This window comes from Cheilinus undulatus, linkage group 13 (assembly GCF_018320785.1).
Source record: "Cheilinus undulatus linkage group 13, ASM1832078v1, whole genome shotgun sequence".
Taxonomy (NCBI): Eukaryota; Metazoa; Chordata; class Actinopteri; order Labriformes; family Labridae; genus Cheilinus; species Cheilinus undulatus.
The window spans coordinates 38,721,364-38,736,651 of record NC_054877.1 but is presented as its reverse complement, the minus strand read 5'-3'; the positions used below and the strand labels follow the sequence as shown (position 1 = coordinate 38,736,651).

General features: G+C 36.9%; 1 protein-coding gene across 10 annotated transcripts in view; it reads left to right on the top strand.

Annotated features, from left to right (window-relative positions):
• The window catches only part of ctnnd2b (catenin (cadherin-associated protein), delta 2b), a 273,868-nt gene that overhangs the window by 196,138 nt on the left and 62,442 nt on the right, over positions 1-15,288 (top strand). For 7 of the 10 annotated variants that reach the window (XM_041803815.1, XM_041803814.1, XM_041803822.1 and 4 more), the window contains one exon: positions 4,637-4,693. The exons of the other annotated variants lie outside the window; for them this stretch is intronic. In XM_041803815.1, the coding sequence (XP_041659749.1) occupies positions 4,637-4,693 (57 nt within the window). The remainder of the gene's footprint in view (positions 1-4,636; positions 4,694-15,288) is intronic. 10 annotated transcript variants of the gene reach the window in all.

Here is a 15,288-nt window from a genome sequence, read left to right as displayed (position 1 = left end):
AAATGTCATTTTAAATGGTTTTCAATGGGACTTTTTTGTCCTTAGGAACAAATGTGTCGGTTTTTGTTTAACTAATCTAATTTAGGCTAATTGAAGGAACTGAGATGACGGTTCTCAAAATTTATTAAAAACTAGAAATTAAAATCCTCTGGCAAAATTTAGCTATATTCATTCAACACAGCCAAAATGGCTTGGAAATAAACAGAACGAATACCACAAAATGTCCCCAGGTTAAGGTGATTAGGAATGCAAAGAATTCACAGAGATTTATTAAATTTGCACTATAGTTGGAAATGCAACATCAAACGCCCCTGAGAGACTAGATTAGACAACATATATATCATACCTAAACATGGCTCTTTAGTGTTAGCGCAGTGTCAAACTCAATCCAACAATAGATCTTAATCAGCTTGACCAAAAACAGGCACCTGTGATCAATAGTTAGCACCCCTGGCCTGCAGTATTCATGCCCTATTTTCATCCCTCATGACTGGCCCAAAAGTGATGCCAGTGCTTGGAGCCTAGAGCTACAATCTGACTTTTCCTTTGGTTGTGACTTTTTGTAAAAATATCTGCATAAATAACTTTATCATGTCTAATTCAAACCCAACATACAGGGCAGAAAACTGCACTGAAAAATGATCATTACACCATTTACAATGCCTATAAGCTTCTATCATGTAAATAAGACTGACAAATAATTTAGACAGCATGCTTTAGCTTTGGATTTCCAGAGGCTTTTACAGTAGAGTTTAATTACAGTCCACAGTGTCAGAGTGGTAACGTGTTGACACCAAGCAGTTTGTTTCACCTCAGCAGATAATTGACTGTCAGCATTTGACGGTCTGACGCTGCAGGGCCGGCTGAATCTGGGCTTTAGTATGAGGCACACATCACGCCACATCTTTCACTGTCCTCTCTAGTTTGCCTACTGTTGGGGCTCGTTCACACTGCCGTATGAATGCCTGCACACACCTCTAGGTCCAATTTAAAAGTTTGCTGTCGCTGTTAGGAACTGAGTGCCTCTCTGTCAGTGACAATCAGTTACACTCTGTGCAGGAGGTAGACACAGTGGATGTAGAAAGCACACAAAATCTGCTTTTAGACGAAGAGAGCTCTGTGTACGAGTGTGGGCGTGTGAGAGAGAGGGACAGACAGACAGTGATAGACAAGAAAGAGAGAGAGAGACACAGACAGCGTAATAGCTGTTTTTATCATTCTTTTGTCCTAGTTACAATCAAGTTTGAAACACTACTCCAATTGTGTCTTGTATTTTTGCTCGTTAGCTTCTTCTCTCTTACTAATGACTGCACAGACGTGGTGTCACAGATAGAAGCTGCCTAATTAAAGTTGAAGTGTCTCTCTTTGTGACATTTCAGCTCAGTTGTAAGCAGGAGGTATATATTTTTGCTGCAGTCTTATATTTTTAATGAGTGAGTCACCTTGGGCTGAAAAGCTTCTTATATGCCAACATTTGGAAACTCCAGAGTGTCTCTCTGAGTCGTTAGGGCAGTTGATTGTTGTTGCCATTGCTCTGTCCTTCACTCATTGTCTGAGCGTTTATTTCTCTTTGCACATTGCACTCATACTGCGTGTTTGTTTAGTCTGTAGCTCCAGATTCATCGGTACACATCTGCATTGCCACATGTGAAGGACTGACTTGTGATGCATGGCGTTTTGCTTTTCCTTCACAACATGCACTCTCAAGCATCAGTGTGCTATTTGTGTAGCTTGTTGACCATGTTGTGTTAAAGGGAGGGTCCCCTGGGATTATGATTACACATCCTGCAAATAAAATGTTTTCTGATTTATTTATAATGCATTTTATTATACTGTACGTTTTATCAAATCGCATAAAGAGGTTATATTTACGCCATTGCCAGTAACCTCAAATCTTTATGACTCTTTGGAGCATTTTGTATAAAAAAGTTTTGAATTGCATCAAAATAAGAGCATATCTTACGAACCCCAAATACAAAAAAGTTGGGATATTGGGTAAAATGTGAGTAAAAACAGGATACAGTGATTTGCAAATCCTTAACCACTTATATTCAGTTGAAAACAACACAAAACAAGATACTTAATGTTCAAACTAACACAATTATTAATGTATTTATTTTTAGATATATTCACATTCTGAGTTTGGTGCCTCCAACATATTCCATAAAGATTGGGACGGTGGCAAGAAAAGACTGGGAAAGTTGCAGAATGCTCAGAAAAACACCTGGATTATTTCACTTGTTTTTGTGTTCATATAGTATAGTAGAGTGTGACAGTTAAAAATAAAAATAAAAAACTCCTATGTGTATAATTGTATTTTTTATTTTTACCTTGATTTTGGCTCACTAATACAGCTTTGTATTTTTAAGTTGCACTGCTTGGGAATCCCTCACAGTCTTGTAATGAAAAGAGCGCCATATTTGTGTCTGTATATTTTTAAATTATTTTAAACTTGAGCATTGTTTAGTAGACAACAACAAAACACTTTTAGACAATTTTTTATTCCATGTAAAAACATTCATTTTTATCTTGATACATGTCATTTTATCACATTTACGTGTCTCTTTTTTATTTTCTATTTTTGGGAATCCTATGTCTAATACAGTATGCAAAACTTCAAAAATAGTTTTTATTTCATAAAGCTGAGGTTGTGCCGTAAAAAATGATACCAAACCTGAGCATGGTAAACATTTTCTGAGTGGTTTAAAGAATTGACAAAACAGCAAGAATATCCTGTGGACTTCTAAGGGTTAAAATGATGATCGCTTTTAGGTATTTTTTTTAGGTGGAAATGTATCATAGTTGTCTAAATGATGAAGAAGTTTGTTAGCATCTAAATCTAAGTTTCTCTTGAGAATGGCTTTAAGTATAGAGTATTTCTGCCTGCTATTTCTAAGGGATCATGTCATCAGACCCTCCAAGGTTGAGTCAAACCCCAGATATTTAAAACTTCTGGCTGCACCCCCAGTCCCAACCTATCCACCACTGTAAATGTACGGCACATGATGAAGTGCAAAATAAAACAATGGAAAACTCACACTGTTAATCAACTAAGGGTGAATGTCAAGCAACAATGAGAAAACAGTTCACTTTCAGTACTTCAGCAGTTCAGTACCCAGATACTAACAGAGCACTGTAAGAAGAAAATGGGATTTTACATAGATGTAAACATGCTACTGTCCCAACTTTTTAGGACATGTTACATGTATTAGATTTAGAATGTGTGATTAGTTCAAGGAAGATTATAAATGTGATCATTTTAACATTAAATATCTTGTCACTGAGCTGTATTCAACTGAACATATGTTTAAAGGATTTGCAAATCACCGTTTTGTCTTTATTGCATTATACACGTGTCCCAACTTTTCTGGAATTGGGCTTTGTTAATATCTAATATACTCGCTTATCATTTGGTATTGTAGAATTTAACAAATATATCTCAGACAGGTGTAAATATTTTATTAGTTTGGAACTATTTTCAGCTGCGCATTAATCTTAGACTAATTTTGGTTGTAGGTGAGGTAGGATTTAGGTTAATTTTGCATTTTTTTAATTGGATGATCGTATGGGATGCAAGCTAACAGCAGCTGAAGGGGAAGCTGCATGCCTTGTTTCCTCAAAGCCTGGAGTCTTTCAGGTTGTTTTGAGGAGTATCTCTTTGACATCCCCAGTCAATCTGCATCTGAACTAAATAAGTAAATAAATAGCTCCGTCCTAACTGAAATGAAATAATCTGTTTTGTTTTAATTATGTTGTTTCATACAACTCTGTCGATGTGAGGAAGTTGGTTTGCAAATTAATTAGCTTCAAAAGTAAAATTTTATCTTAAAAAAAAAAAAAAACATCTGAACTTCAGTCCAATTCACAAAAGCTGAATCATACTAAAATAATTGTACTAGAATGTTACCTTGATATTCCCCTGTCAGCTGAATAAGAAAAAGACATTTTTGACCAACTCAGTTAGTGAGCAATATATTTTTTTTAAAATGATTTTCCTCAATTATTGCAGTGAAAAGTTGTCGCTGGCAAGCAACACAAAGATATCTGTATCTTGTTAAATTTAACCCACACATGACAGGCGTAGCAGCTAAGCTTGTCATTAAGGCACTGTTTAGCTTCTCTGGTGAAAGTCCTGTTTGTCTGAGATAAAGCAAGTCACTTTCCATCAAACAAACAAACAAACAAACAAATATAAATGTTGTGTGAACAATTCCAAAAGGATACTTGATTTATTACTTTGAGACAGGATGACTGAGTGTTGGGATACTCCGGTCTTTGGAAACTTGGCTGATTTTTAACTGAAAGAACTCTCGCTTTGCACCTGAATGGCTCAAATTTCTCCACTAGCATCGACCACAGTCAGATATTATGATTGATGTAAACAGATCTAATCAAACCTTGAGACCCTCTCTTCTCACAACATTGTCACCATCTCTCCACCCGCTTATAGTGCATGTCCGTCACCCTGCCCACCTTCACCGCCATTGCCTGTTAACCAAATGCTGAGAGAGAAAGACGAGTCTAGTGGCTACATATTGATTTCTATTTACTAATCTTCACTAATAATGAGTAATTTTTTGCCAGACAGCCAACAAAAACCTCTCTCTTGTTTCTCTCTGCCTGTCCCCCCCGATAGGTACGACCCAGAATTCCTTGTGTGGAATCAAAATCAAGCCGAGCAAAGAATGACAAAGTAATCAAATCATTTATTTATACATATATTCATTCTGTCTATCTATCTACCTTTGTCTCATCCACTTAATCTTTCCATCTTTTCTATACGACAGCAATATCAGACACAGTTTTTAATGTTAAAGGCAGCATGATGTGTCTCATTCGTACTGTCACCCATTAAATGCTCAGTAGCACACTTTTCAGTCTTATATATTGGTTCTTAATTTAAAGTGAGGATTTTGTTTTGTATAACCTCATTACATGGCATCATATTGGCATCTTTTATCACCTAGGAGAAAGAAAAAATAAATCGGGCTGAATGGGTTCCAGATTTGATCATACATTTACTAATAGCTTAAATTTGAAGCAACATGGCTCACCAGATATTTCTTCAAGTATTGATATCTCTCATTCTCTCCTCTGGCTGTCCATCAATCCACCCATACTTCCAACCATTTATCTCTCTGTAGACTTATTCTGTCTTTCATTTGTTTCCATTGTCCATCTGTCCTGGTGAATTATTCTCATGCTTTCTTGTGGTTCATTCATGTGGCTTGCCCAGACTTTATTCTGGTCCTTTTTTTATTTGGCTATGATATGATATTGTCATCCCGCCGGAGAGATTATGTATTTGCCAAAATGTCAACCATTTGCATTGTGACAGACAACAATCGTCTACATTTCTTTCAATAGCCATTACATGCTTATATGAAATGAAATGCCGTGTCACTGTAAAGATTATTTGTTAAGGTAGCTCAGATATTTGAAAATGTTTAGTTTTTTTTGTTGGCCTACATATTTTATTATGTGACAGCCTACATCAGGGATGGGCAACTTTGGCTGCCCAAAGGGCCATTAGTTTTTCAGTCAATGCCACAGGGCCAAACTTTTACAGATTGTTGGATATTCTCATTTGAAACCCTGTGATTACTAATAATTATATGAAATGAAGAGTATCTTGCTTATACCACATATAAAAACACAGATTTAAATCAATTTCAAGCTGCTTTTTCATGCATTGAACATGGTAGTTAATTAGGATTTTACTTTATTTTTTATAAGTACATTTAGTGATTATATATAAAGAAGTTTGACAGAAGCACTTGCAGCCAGTGAAATCCACTGAAAAGACAACAAGAAAAAAAAAGTAAAACAAAATTAAAAATGTATAAAAAAAAAAATACATTTATATAGAAAAAAAACTGAAAAATACAGTTCTTATAGAAATAGAAAAATTAAAAAAATATTATTGAACAAAAAAAATAAGAACTTAAAGGAATTATTTTTTTTCTAATCAAGTCAAAAACTGAATGTAACTATACTGAAATAAAATAGAAAATATGATATGAAAAAATGAAATAAAAATGTAAAACAAGTTTCAATTTTTTTTAACAAATCAAAAACTGAAAAAACTAACACTTTGACAGTAGTGAAAGATGATAAGTCATGGCAGATTTTGTTCTTTTTTTTTTTTTTAAATTTGTAATTTATTAGTATTTGAATCCAACTTTAGGGCCTCATTGAGTGAGGTGGATGACCGTATGTGGCCCCCGGGCCACCAGTTGCCCCCCACTGGTCTATATTAGTCAATGCACTGTGCTGTAATATTTGCTTACAATGTTTAAAAGAAATACACTAACGAAGTCGGCAGAGACATCAGCCTATAATACAATAAATGATGAAGTTAGCTTTCAATAAAAACTGGCAGACAATGTTAGTTAGCTATGCCAAGATAACTGGACAAACTTTTAGCTAACTTTACCAGGAATAAAAGAAACGCCTCAGCAGATACTGTGTTGTGAGTTGTTTACTGTGCTGTGAATATACTGTGCCCAAACAGCTTGAAAACAACAGCTTAGTGAGCAAAAAAGAAACAAAATGTTAGCTTACTAGCATAAAGTTTCCAGGCTTCAGTACTTTCAAAGCAGATACATCCTTACAACAGAGACAGCTAGCTAATAACACGAGCAGAAATGTATCTACCACAGAAAAATACTTAAGCTAACAGTATTAGCAGGCGTTATGCCAGCTAACAATATGAAACAGGACCTCCTACAAGCAAAGACTTGATGTTAGCAAATATTATTTGCAGAATAATCTAAACAAATAAGTGGAGTGACAGACATTATGTTGCTAATTGTCTTAAAGTTAGCTCACATCACTACCAAAGGCAAGACTAGCTATCAACACCAGCTGGGAAATAAGGGTAGCTCACATTAGCAAAGACTAAAGGTGACAAAAATGCCTGTGAAAACCAAGGGTTTAGAGAATTATCTCTGGCAAAGCTTTTTTAAAATTGTTGCTAACATAATATTTAAACATGGGCTAACAGCACTAACATAGTCTTAACATTATATTGATTTCTGCAATGATGCAATGGGCTTAATACTACCAAGGATAAAAAATGTAGTGTAAATAGGACTAGAATAGATATACAGTCTACAATCTTGTCATTTAATCTAAAACATTAGCAAACATATTTGCAGATTAGAAAAAATGCAAGCCAAATGTCACCAAAATGACAGAAATATCATGAACTATTGTTACTAGCAGAGACTAAACATTAGCTTGCAAGACAGGCACAGACATAACTTTAGGTAACAACAGCATACTAGGGAGGAAGGTTTAAAGGACAAAAAAAATAGATAAGCATTAGCATTCACTGCTAGCAAAGCCATAACTGGACTAGCAGTAAAGGGGAATCAGACAAAGTCTTACAGTAACAAGAGTATTACACATACAATAGCATGAAGAAATAAGACCCAATACCCACCAATAAATCTACATTAGTTAACATTACTGCAGGGTCTTAATATTACAGTATTAAAAGAGATACAAAATTTGAAATTCTGCATGTTTTTATTCAATGGGTGATAATATAGTGATCCATCTGTGACAGTTTAAAGCACAGAGATAAAACTAACGATGCAACTTTTGTGTTCATTTGTAAAACTGTTTTGGGTGATAATTTAGGGATGATGAAACCATCAGACAAGCTAATTACGATAGTATTTTTTTGTCAGTTCACCTTACAGTGCCCTCTGAGAGTAAAATCTCATACAAATCTTGAGCCATTGTGTAACAGACAGAACTTACAAACTGACAGCATCTAGACTTTTCAATACAATATACGCTTTTCTCCTACCTAAAAAAGCTATTTGTTGTTTGTAACATCTTGTAGGACAGGGTATACACCTTAAAATGAGGGGGCAGAAAATTTATCGGAGAGGACTTAGCCCTACAACGTTCCTTCTGGCTAGGGCTAAGCACTTCGTCCACCATAAATTAAGCTAACAATATTGGCAGGAACCAACAGCTTTTAATAGGCTACTAAACAATACATTGTCTAAAGTTTTACAAAATTGAAATATTTGACTTAGCAAGCAATTAGGAGACATAATACTATAGCTAACATAACAGAGAAATTGAAGCGCTAACAGCACTATTAGCGTCTTAATGTTAGCTAACAAGAAAATACATAACATTAACAAAAGAATGCTAGCAGCAGCAAAAGGGTTGCTAACAGAGCTTAATAGCTGGACCATTTGTTTACAATAGTAGCAAAAGCAAGCTAACAATGAAAGCTTAGGTAGTTTACAAAGGTCCATGAACAAACCAACATTACAGAGAAGACATGAGCTAACAATACAGCTAAATCTTAACGTTAGCTAGTAGCAGAGATGGAGAGGTAGCTTACAATACTAGCAGAGAAAAAACTTTGTCTCAAAAAATTACAAAACTGACAAAATGTTAGCTTAAAATGCAATCAAAGATATATGTAAGACAGAGGCATAACATTAGCTCACAAAAATGGCTTAGCCAAGACTTGGTATGTAATATCAGGAAGGGTGAAGCAGCATAATCAGTTTTTTGGTAAAGAGACTTAGCAGATGGATAACAAATAGGCCTATTTGTTCAGTTACATGGAAGTGCTGCAGTGCTACATGGGGGATAAGGCTTTTTGTGATTTTCCCATCTGCAGATGAAGTGCAGGTGTGCTAAACTTTGCAAAAATAGACCCAAGGCTAGCAGTCATATTTGTCACTCACCCTATTTGCTGATGCAGGGAGCAGGTGAGGAGATCATCATGCAAAACAAATGAAACTGCTGTTTGCACACTCTTGTGTCTGCATTGCTCCAAGTTAGGAATGGGTGCAGCGATAGAAAAGCAGTTAATTAAGCAAAAGGTATGTGTGTTTTACTGCAGAACTTGCATCTCCTTAGGCATTCACTCATCTGCTCCTGATAATCACATATGGGGAAACTTTCTTTTTTATGAGGGAATATTTTTAGTTTCCTCTGTTTTTTGGTGTAGTTTCGGAGAAGAAATGATTTGCACCAATGCCCTCTGCAGCAGCACGGTAAACAGATTATAACAGAAAGTGTCTGAAAATGATACCTTCATCCTGTAAAAGCCTAAAACAAATATCATTTAGCTGATTTGTCAAGAAACACACAGACACAATCTGGGAAATTAGGCCATGTTAACTGTGGATACAGCCTCTAATGTACTCAAACGCGTTTCCACCTTCAGGCTGCCAGTAATTTAAGGCAACATTTCTGCCAACACAAAGAAAGATTTGTGCCAGACAGAATATAATGTGATCATAAAAGTGCCTTATTTTATTTCCTGCTCATAAGCGCAGTGAGAATCTCTGATCCATATTCAGTCACAGGGTTTTAGATGGACTCCGTAGAGCTTGTGTTTGTGTGTGCGTTTCGCAGCTCTGCCTGACATCGCCTGACCTTTCCTTCATCTCTCTCAGCCTCAGTGGGCCGGTCAGTCAGCCATGCCATTACACCCTCCCTCAGACACACACAGACACACAGTCTGGGTAACACAAACACAAATACTCTTCCTTTGCTTTCTCTTTGCTTCGATCTTTTTCCTTTTCTTGCTTTGAGCGAAACCCCTCTGTGAGGCAAAGGTGCCTAAACACAAAGCGTTCAATCTAAATCTAAATCTTTGTTATATTGATGACGTTTGCAGTTTGATTTAATGTTGAATGTGAAATACAAAGTTCTTTAATGAAGAGAGTTTTAAAGGGAAATGTGCAGCGATGAGTTGTGTAAGTTCAAATGTAGTCTACTTTGAATGCAAGTCATGACTTACCGGTGCATCTCAAAATAGTAGAATAGCTTTAAAAAGTTATATTTAGTTCAAAGAGTGAAACTTCATCTAGATTTATTACACACAAAATGGAATATTGCAAGACTATTTTGTCTTATTTTTGATGGTTACAGCTCACAAATATTTAAAACAAATCACTAAGTGGAAGTAAACAAATAAAATGCCCTTAAAAATGATTTTAAATACAGAAAAATAAATCTCCAGGAAAATTATCCTCTTCTATGCTGTCAGTACTGTTGGTGCTCCTTTTGCATTTATTACTGCATCAGTGGTATGGAGCCGATCAGTCCGTGGCACTGCTGTGGTCTTATAAGCCCAGGTTGCTCTAATAGCAGCCTTCAGCTCGTCTGTATTGTTGAGTCTTGTGTCTCTTATCTTCCTCTTGACATTTCTTTAGAGATTCTCAATGGGGTTTGGGTCATACCAGGTCATCAAACACAGTAATACCATGGTCAACAAACCAGTTTCTAGTAGTTCTGGCTTCACTCTGGGCACATGCGAAGGCCTGCTGGGAGAGGAATCAGTATTCCCATAAAGTTTCTCAGCAGAAGGGAGGGTGAAGTGCTCTAACATCTATTGGTAGACTGCTGACGGTGTGGACTCTGGACTTGATAAAGCACAGGGGACCAACATCAGCAGATGACATGGCACCCCAAACCATCACTGACTGTGGAAACTGAGAACACTGGACTTCAAGCACCTTAGATTCTGTGCCTCTCAGATCTCCCCCACAAGCTTGGGACCTCGATTTCCAAATTATTGAATTGACCTTCTTCTGAAAATAGGTCTTTGGACAACTGAGCAAACAGTCAAGTTTCTGTGGTTCAAGATTGGCTTGACACTCAGAACACGACACTTGTATTCAATTTCTTGAGCCTGTCTGTGTGGTGGCTCTTGATCCACTGACTCCAGCCTTAGTTAGCTCTTTGTAAAGCTCTCATAAGTTCTTGAATCTGCCTTATTTTCAATCCTCTGAAGGCAGAGCTCATCCATGTTGCTTGTGCACATTTTCTTACCACACTTAACTTTTCATAAATGCTTCGATACAGACTCTGAGAATAGCCTACCCTTTCAGCAGTGACCTTCTGTGGCTTACCCTAGTTGTGGAGGGTGTCAGTGATGGTCTTCTGGACATTTATCAGGTCAGCAGTTTTCTCCATGGTTGTGGTTGTGAGGACTGCAATAGAGTCAGGGAATGAAGGCTCAGAAAACCTTTGCAGGGGTTTTGAGTTAGTAAGCAGATTCGTTTGGGGAAAGCAACTTGAGTAGATACGAGTGTGAGGAAGGGAAATGTTGTTTTGTTTTTTTGCAATATAAGATAGATGCAACAGATGGAATCATGACTTTTAAGTTTCAAATCTGTTTAGCTTAAGCCAATTCTGTTAAAAATGTATCATGAATATACATATGTATATTTGGCTGTGTGCTTTGGGTCATTGTCATGTTGGAAGGTGAACCTTTGGCCCAGTCTGAGGTCCTGAGTGCTGCAGAACAGGTATTCATTGAGGATATCTCTGTACTTTGCACCATTCAGCCTTCCTTCAACCCTGACCAGTCTCCCAGTTCCTGCTGCTAAAAAACACCCCCACAGCATGATGCTGCCACCACCGTGTATCATTGTTGGGTTGGAATTGGGAAGGGGTTGAGGGGTGAAATTTTAAATTACATAATATTTTAATATAGTGCCATTTCTATCCCCCAGGCATTGTGCTCTTCTATCAGAACAGATGACCTTCAGTTATGTCAGTGTGCATGCATAGCTTGCTAATTCAACAAGCGAGATTACAGAGAAGAAAATATTTACCTTCTGGAAATTATCCCGTTATGATGTTTCTGTATGAAAAGGACTAAATTGTACTGCAATGTAAAGGTAAGAGCCCATCTAACACATTCAAAAAGTCAAGTGTGATGAAGTTTGTGATGGTGGTGATCATGCAACACAATGGGTTAAAGTAAAATTACCCATCACTGCTGAGAGCTAGCACATGCAATTTGGAGACAGACATTTATATAACTGTGAGGACATAATCAGTCTTGTTCCTGATTGCCTGCTTTTGCATTTGTAGGCCATAAAGAGACCTCCTTATTAATTTCAGTGTGTTTTATATCAAGCTAAAAGCTCCTCATAGGGGCTTTGATTCTGGGTTTTTAAAAGGATACAGTTTTTCATGCTGAAGGATAAAGTGGATTTCAAGGATTAAGTGGATTTCAAGGATAAAGTGACAGAGATGGAAACGTTTTGTTGGTTTTGTTTTGATTTTTGGGAATTTTAAAAAGGTGGTAATGCAAAACCTAATAAATCTTAAAGCCCTCTTATAAACCAAGGTCATGCTACATAGTTCTTTTAGTCTGTTAGGAAAGTCACTGTGTCAGATTACACAATCACAGGGCCACAAATATTTAGGCCATTAAAATCAGCCTATATCAGCTGTAAATATCGGCCGTACGTACAAGTGAGTCAGTGGAGTTTTAGGCTGGACCAACAGACCTACGTTGGCTGAAGTTTTAGGCTTTATTCATCATTATTACTTACATTTTAAAGCAGTGGTTCTCAACTGGTCTTGCTTCAGGACCCTCTAATATCTTTGATGACAAATTGCAACCCAAATTTCCACATTTAATAAATAAAAATGTTGCATTAGAGATTTTGGATGGAACAGGTTCAAGAACAAGAGACAGGACAAAACTTACATGTTTTACACCCCTCTTTTCCCTATCTTGAGAAAAAGGAAGTCAGTGGGTTGAGGTATCGATAAAACATTTAAGTTTACCCATTATCACAATAAAACTGAGTAAAATGAAAAGGTATGGTTGCATGTTCTTCATACACTTTTGCCACCATTTTTTTCCAGACACGCATTGGCAACCCACTGAAAACCACTCCACGACCCACTTTTGGGTCCCGACCCACCGGTTGAGAACCGCTGTTTTAAAGTGTTTTAAGGACTGAAGTTTTCAGTCTGAATCTGGTTTAAATATTAATCAATACCGGTATCAGATGAAATTAACTACAGCCCTGTGTTGACCATTTTCTTCTCTTTCATCCACTCTGGTAACCTTGCAAAGCAGATGGATATGCCCATTTCCTTGTTTTTCACTGGCGAATCCATCTTGTTAAGCTCCCACTGAACCGTTTGGGTCCGGTTAGAAAGTGACGTGACCAATCAACGTCAGGGAGCAGTACTTTCAGGCACGGCAGAGTCGTGACGTAAAAAAGCAGCAACAAGAGGCCAGTGCAATTATGGCGGAAGAGCTTAGCGTGGATGCTGCTAAAGCACCAGTTTTATCAGAACTTGACATTTCTTTGTTAAAAGAAGAACAAAAAAACAGCAGTGAGTTGTTTTCTTTTCAAAAATGAAAAAAGTCGAGGACTTACATGTCTAAAGACGCCAATTTTTTAAAGCCTTTGCCTTTTCTCAAACATTTCTTATTGAAGCTTTTCCAGATGGATGTGTAAAAACAATTCCATCTGGCGTGTCACGTTACCACTCTGGCACACACCTGCAACAGTTCTAAATGAAGGAAAACAACCATATCATTGTTATGCATAACGGTGCCACACATGGATTAAAAAAAAGCAGCTGGAAGTCTCAGACTGATTAAACTCCTGGTTATGGCTTAGTAAAAGCAATGTCAAGGTAATATTTCCCAACCTTGTTTACACATTATTAATTGGGGGTGTTAGACTTTCTTAGACAAAGGTAAAGTTTGATAACCACTGGTATGACCTAGAGCAGTGGTTCCCAACCTTTTTTCCTGTGAGTCCCTCTTACTTGTATCAAAGAGGAGCTGAGGATCCCCCAGGACCAACACAAGAAAAAGGTGATACATGCATGTTAAAAATTAACATCTGATTTAAAAGTTTTCATTGTTCAACTTTATATAAAATAGCCCCACAAAAAGGTTTTCTTATCAAGAGACCTTTGCATGAACCATTCATATGTGTTTTATCATGATTTTAGTTAGTATGAGTGAATCTAATTTTGGCAACCTCAAAGAAGACAGTGCCTTGGGCCCCCCTTAAAATCTCTGGCGCACCCCCAGTGGGGTCCCAGACCCCAGGTTGGGAACCAGTGACCTAGAGTAGCCCATACTCTAACACAGTGCTTCCTAAGGTGTGCACCAGTGCTCACTGGTGGGCCATGAGAGGCCTTTTACATCATATAAAAATCATGAATATAATTTTGAAAATTAAAATCATGTTTTAATGATCATAAAATACTTGATTACATATTAACTGCTTATTTTAAAGTCCAAGGAGCAATGAAGCACAGCCAGAAAATTTAACTTACATGTCACCTTTAAAACATTTATTTTGTCTGATGTACAGTATAGGTGTCATAGTTTAACTGATATGTTTATATTTAACCCCTTAACTGAAGTAAAAAGAAAACTCACATTTAATACATAAGGCTTTTTTGGCAACTGATAATCCGCTGGAGGCAATTTTAATCACTTGTCGGACTGTATTCAAAAGGTTTGTAAGTAGTTTCATGTTGATTTGATAGAGGTTTGATTAAAGTGTGTTTCAAATAATATATAATAGGCTTTAAGGTGTTAATTTCTTTAAAGATGGCATTTGTTTGGAAATCCTCTGATATGAAATAAAAATAAAAAGGTAAATACTCTGAGTGTCATACTGAATGAAGGTTTTGTAGCCCCTAGAAGATTTTAGGGTTTCAGATTGTGCCGCAGTGCACATACGTTTGGTAAAGGCTGCTCTGACATAAAAAAATACCTGTAAGTTAGTGATTCCTGCTAACTGACATGCTGTTTGGTAGAGAACAGAAGACTTCTTCTGGTGTGGAGAGCAGGAGGAGTCATCTGTCTGAGATGCTAAATGCACAACTTAGCAGTGTAGAAGACCTGAAAGGCAAAACAAAACAAATAAAACGTCTAATCTTAAACATTTTGTCTTCTTTTAATGACTTAAAAGATGTGAAATATAAGGCTTCCTCTGACATCTGGGGAGAAACACTGAAAGAAAAGAAAGAAATGTTTTATAAATACTCCTTTTTGTCAGTGAAAGGGTGTGTAAAGAAAGCAGGGGGAAATAAAAAGACACAAAAATACAACTCTGCCTGTTTAAAACCTTTTCTCTCACCAGTTTGAGGAACAACAAAGGACTTTTAAAGACAGTGTTTAGAAAAGAAAACTTGCTTTGTGTTTCAAATGCAGTTAAGATCATATTTAGCAGATATGTAGCCAGCTTGTTTTTCTCACTTGCGTCATTGAGCTTGTGAGTTTATAATAAATGCAGTGTGATGGTTTGTTGTTAATCAGCCCCCTGAAGTTGTCAAACTTCCTGCTGAAAAGTGTTCAGTGAGTCAGCAGTCAAGTCAGTTTTTAAGCCTCGTTTTTTATAGCCTCCTTTTCTTCTTCTGTGGTTGTTGCTGCTGTTTTTTTTCTTCTTCTTTAGTTTACTCTGCAGGTTTACCCTACTTGTCTATATTTCTGTGTATGCAGAAATGAGTCATCAGAAA